The 5,726-nt window shown below is 40.8% G+C and overlaps 1 protein-coding gene across 1 annotated transcript; it reads left to right on the forward strand.

The window, feature by feature from the left end:
• Window positions 1-1,253: 1,253 nt before the first annotated feature.
• Window positions 1,254-5,347, forward strand: dnai7 (dynein axonemal intermediate chain 7; the record flags this gene model as incomplete). The annotated part of the gene is made up of 14 exons (XM_079454389.1): window positions 1,254-1,356; window positions 1,520-1,611; window positions 1,715-1,819; window positions 1,936-2,073; window positions 2,156-2,290; window positions 2,378-2,481; window positions 2,559-2,844; window positions 2,930-3,050; window positions 3,151-3,311; window positions 3,810-3,978; window positions 4,100-4,314; window positions 4,572-4,730; window positions 4,871-4,984; window positions 5,072-5,347. 14 exons carry the CDS (start codon window positions 1,254-1,256, stop codon window positions 5,345-5,347), a joined length of 2,178 nt encoding a protein of 725 aa, XP_079310515.1.
• Window positions 5,348-5,726: the final 379 nt, after the last annotated feature.

Raw genomic sequence — 5,726 nt, forward strand, 5'->3', positions numbered from 1 at the left:
TATAACAATGTCACACTCCTGTTTTAGTGTTCGGATAGACATGTGGTGTGTAAGCACACAAATTAAACTCCAGATGGTAAAAACAGACCTGTACAGCGTAATGCAGCGAAGAACAGCCTGGCTGTATGGACAGGTTCCCAAAATGCTGGATGTGCGGCTTCTGCCAGCTTTTCTCAAGAATCCACGCAAATATAAGACACAGACGATGATCACTGTCAAGAAGATGGCAAAAGTTTAATAATATCACGACAGGTGCCCACCTTCTGAATGACTGTGTACATCTTCAGGGACCACTGTGTGTTCATGTTTCTGAACAAGACTCGACCTGCTGCCACTGTAAAGCAAATTAGGAGGACATGACATACACAACTTCAAGTAATAATACAACTAAACTATTATATTGCGATTTTCCTTTGACAGTGTAACAATAACGTGTAACCTTTACTCTAACAAATAATGTCTTTGGGATAAGGAATTCAACTTCAAAATAGACGAGGAAAGTGGGTTTAATTAAAACGCAATATTTGTAAATAACACGACCGTCACATTTCTGTCTTCAAGTGACATGAACGCGATGTCAGTTAGGCTCTTAAAACTACAGAGACATCACAAACATCCATAAATAGTACGCGAAACGCCATTAAAACAACTAAACAAACGCGGTGTTGTGCAGATACAAATATTATGTGTTGTTTGTATAAGCGAACACGACTCTCGTGCCATCTTGTGTTATTGTGCGTTATTGCGCCGTCGTTAGAACCACCAGGGGGCAGTAACAAAACGCTTTCATACAATAATACGCTTTCATACTTTGTTACTGAGAAAAGCACCAATATTCCAATACTGTTTCGATGTGGGGTTTATTATTGGTTTGTTTGCCTGTTTTTATATTTGTTGGTCTTGTCTTTGGGCTTATTTCCCGAGTTCGCAAGCTTATCAATGAGCATGCGCCGTTGCCTTGGTGACAGGACGCTTAGCCGCTACATGAGAGCTCGCGAACATGGTGAGTCGATGTTTCTAAACAAACGCCCAAATCATCTCAACAAACGCATGTTTCTTTAAATGACAAGTCTTTCGGATACAGATATTTGTTAAGTGAAACATATTTACTTGATAATACTTGATTTACTTCTCACTTTGTTCTTCAAACTTTTCTTTTAACAGCCACCCAAAGAAAGACAGGTACGCCGTTTGACATCATGCAGTAAAGCCGTTGGCAAAATGAACGATGTTAATAAACTTTTTCTAAATAAATGGTTACTGCTTCACAGTCTGCGAAGAAAGGAGGGCGGATCAGCAAGGCAGAGAAAGAGAGACTGCAGAGAGAAGCAGAGGAGCAGAAACAGAGAGACATAGGTAAACCTGCAAGAGAACAGAGATTCATGCATTCGTTGATTAAGTCCAACACATCCACAGCTTAAATAACCTACACGGAACTTAGTCAAACAATAAGATTCAGGTTTGATCTCTGTATTACAAAATATACAGTTTCGAAATGCTCATAAGTTTGCCTGTGTAGAAGAAGCTCGTCTCATTGCTGAGCGCGAGGAACAGGAGAGACTGGAAAGAGAGCGAATCGAGCAAGAGAAACAAGAGATACTTGAGTTAAAGGTCTACTATCATTTATCATTCAAGCAATATTCCTGCAGCTTGCAGTAGAGCTGTACTGTATTTATGAGTATGATTGATCAATGTCTTAATGTGCGTTCCACAGGACAGGGAACGCAGAGAAGACGAGTTAAATGAACTGCGCCACATCTTAGATGAGAATCACACAGCGGTCATCTCATGGGAATCTGAATGCACTGAGAAAGCGAAGGTACGAGGTCTCTTCAAGACATCTGAAACACCACCTACTCAAAACGTTGGTTCGCTTTATTCAAAATAGGCACCTGCGTTGATTTATAGTTTTTGGATGATGTATGCTGTCTATAGTGGGATCGATACATGCGCTGCGATGGCAGTCCAGATCCATCAGTGCAAACAGAAATCAACTCCTTTATCACTTTATGGAGGGAGGACTCCGAAACTCAAATCCAGCCGGTCTTGGAGAAATGTGCTCTGGCTCTTCGGGTGAGCATTCTGGATTATATAGTTTATTATATACTTACAGCCTACATTCTTGAGAAAATATCAAATGATTTCTTTTGCACAGCTTACAGACGAACTGGACTTTCTTTTGAGTGACGGTCCAGAGCCCCGTGCTGCTCAACAGTATCGAGAAACACTTCTGACTTTACAGAAATGCATCCACTGTAAACTGGATAAGGCTACAGAGGAGATTCTAAAGGTGAGAGTTTTGCTGTTTCACAAGCTCATTTCCATTCTATCGCAGATCAGATACAGTATAATGTTCGGGTTTTTGCTTGCCATCTAGTGCGCAAAATCTCAGATTGACATCGAAACCGGCAACATGCAGACTGTTGTCCAGGATGGAAACACCACTCTCTGTTTGTGGGCAAACTTCATAAAAAAATCAAGGTTTGTCTTTCTTCATGTCCACATTTTTGTAATAATCCAGACAAAAACACCCACCATTTGATTTCTCACATTTTTAGAAACAAAGGTGTTCAGTTCCACGAGGCGGGTCTGGGCTTTGAGTTGCCGAAGCCACTGGCAGTGAGTGGCGTCGCCGTCAGGATCCTTCACACACGGTATGACCACCTGTCCCACTATAGTGAGCGAGAACAAATTCAGAATAGGAAGTCAATGTTGAGAGGCGCTGGAACACCTCCGATCGAAATCCCTATAGCAGAACAGGTCGACAACTTGGAGGAAGATGAAGCATCAAACCAAAAGCAGGAGGAGGAGGAACAGAAATCGGTCAGATCAGAGAGCAGGAAGGTAATGATTAAAAATGATGTAGTGCTTGTTTTAGAGTGAGATTTGTTGCCGTGTTAACATAACAGTGTATGTGTTTGTTTGTCAGAGTGCTGCGAGTGTGAACTCAAATAAGCAGGGAAGAAAAGGCTCTTCGATAAAGCTGTTAGGAGGAGAAAGTGGTCAGACGGAGACCACGGCAGAGGAAATCACCACGGCAGTTGCAACTGGTTTGATGTCACCTTTACCTCATCCACTTTCTGATCTTCATTTCTTAACCAAACAAAAATGAACGTGACCTCTAATGGTGTATTGCTTCATTCTGTCAAGATCAAAAGGGCTCCCTCCCATCACCCGAACCTGTGATTGACAGCTCTGAAGTGCATATAGTGGACCTGCAGCAATACACACCCCTGGGAGGAGTCTTCTACTTTGATGTTTTCCATATTCCACCCCAGTCTCATATAGTGAAGGGTTGGGAAATGAGAGAGGCGAGTCATAAGATGTCTTAATATAAATAAAAAATATAGCTTAGTAACGTTTATGTTTTTTAAGACAAGATATCTAAGCATGCGCACTTTGTGACACCAACTTAACTTCGGTTATCATTCACAAACCATAGAGTGGTTGTAGATTATTTTTGATAACAATCAAAAGAAACCCAGAAGAACCGCTAGATGTCAATGTACCATACAGTTTGTTTAAATGCGGCAAAACTACAGGACCCATTCAACATATTGTCCATTTAATAAAATTAACATACAACAAAATTCAACAAATCGTTTATTAAATACAAATATTATACAGTGAAATCATTATTCCAAATAACATTAACAAAATTAAATAAAATATGAATAGTTATATTAATATTATTAGACACTAGCCAAAAACAAACCAGAATTTAACTGCGGGTCAGGGGCGCGCACGCATCCTATGAACCGGTCTATAAGAGACAGATGTGAATAAGCTGTCTGTGTGTTTATTTGCAGTTGTTGGAGACCGGTCTCCAGACCTTCCCTTACCCAGAGCTGTCAGGTTTTCAAAGTTCTACCTCGGTTAGGCTGGATGAAAACAGTGCCCCAGTAGGGGTCACTGTAACTCTACCGGACTCTGTAATGTTCCTGGAGGAGCCTCAGGTGGCACGTTGGGATCCTATCGGTGATAGTTTACGGTTTACACAGTATACACACGGTGTTCCTCGAAGCACTGTCTAGCAGAATAAACCGTTGCCAAATTTTCTGCATTTTCCTTTAAAACCCTTTCTTATGGGTCGCGGCAGGTCAACACTGGAGAACAGATTGCATCTCCGAGACGTCTTATGATGCAGAGGCCCACAGCATCTCCTTTCAGATGAACGCTTTCTACACCTTCACGTTACTGCAGGAGGTTTACGCGAACATGCCGTTTCAGTCATGGGAACTGAGGCCGCTGAGGAAAGACTCGGCACTATTCACCATCATTGGAGCTCTGATTGAAATCAGCATTACTGTCAAGGCAAGATACAAGTTATATTCCTAAGATTACTTTTAAATGTAAATAAGACCAATATAATACCTTCAATAACGGTATTTTAGTTATTTATATCACATAAGCTTTAGAGATGAATTTGAATTAAAACAACCTGAAACTAAAGGCAGGATTTCACAGTCACAAGTGTACAATGATTAACTGTATGGCATGCATGCATACGAAAATACATTTACATTTGACTGTTTTTACAAGAAACATGAACAAAACGGTTTGTCTTTTAGGGGAAGGAGTGCATGCTGCACGTGGAGAATGCAAAGGAACTGGATCATCTGTTGGGCAAATGGATGAGTCCATCAGCACTCCAGAAGGCCATGAAAAGAGCCGGCATCAATATTTTTGTGAACGAGTATTCAGACAAGTATGTCAGCATCAACTCAAAGGTAATGCCGGAACTTGCTTTACTTTTTGTTTATACAGCAAAGCACATTATGCAAATAAAATAGTTACAATGCTTGTTCCTGATAAAGTGAATATATTTCTGATAATCTATCATTTTTGTCATTTGATTTTTCATCTCTAGGACCCATTAATAGAACACACAGTGTATGAACAAATGGCCCTAATGTCCTCAGCAATGGCTTTTTCCTGGAGCCGCTGGAACTCCCAATGTGGACAAGAGCATCTTGTTCTTCAGGTATGTATGTAAAGACGGACACCTTATTCATATCTATAGGCCGTATTCCTGGTAGGCAGGTACCTTATATTTAACATCCTCTTAAAGGCATGTGAGCAGTTGGAGGCGGGGCCTGTGGCCGAGGAAGCGTGGTCTCTACATCTGCTGGGTGCTCAAAGGAGTCAACGTCTGAAGATGAAAGAGCACGATGACTGTTTCTCTCCTGAGCTGGCCGAGGGCAGCGAGTTCCACTCCACATTTCTGCACATGCTCAGACAGGACATGAGTGTTGAAGGCCAAGAGATAGTGCGGCATTCTCACTATCTTTACACAGATGCTGTACAGAGGCTCCTGTGTGCAACACGCATGCTTACATACTCCTGAAAAAAGCAGACACAGAGATCCACAGACACAAAAACATACAAACGTGTAGAACATCTATGATGACACCACAGTAACTAAGTATTTTTTCAAAAGAAATTCTGGATTTAACAATTGAGATCTGTGAACCGTATTGACCGGAACTCGAATTCATGGCGTGTACCTATAAACGCATTACATTTTTTTCGTCATCATTAAAATTGTAAAGCAAACAAATCTGTAATTAATAAAAACTTTTTTTTAAAGTAGTTAGAAATGAAATACTTGCTATTGCAGTAATGATCATTTTATGAGAACCACCATAATGAAAATTTGGGGACTGGACATCTGCTCGTTCAATTTTATAATTTCTAAGCAAAATATGTATCTCTGGGAGGGCATT

Source organism: Barbatula barbatula (assembly GCF_947034865.1).
Source record: "Barbatula barbatula genome assembly, chromosome: 4".
Lineage (NCBI taxonomy): Eukaryota > Metazoa > Chordata > Actinopteri > Cypriniformes > Nemacheilidae > Barbatula > Barbatula barbatula.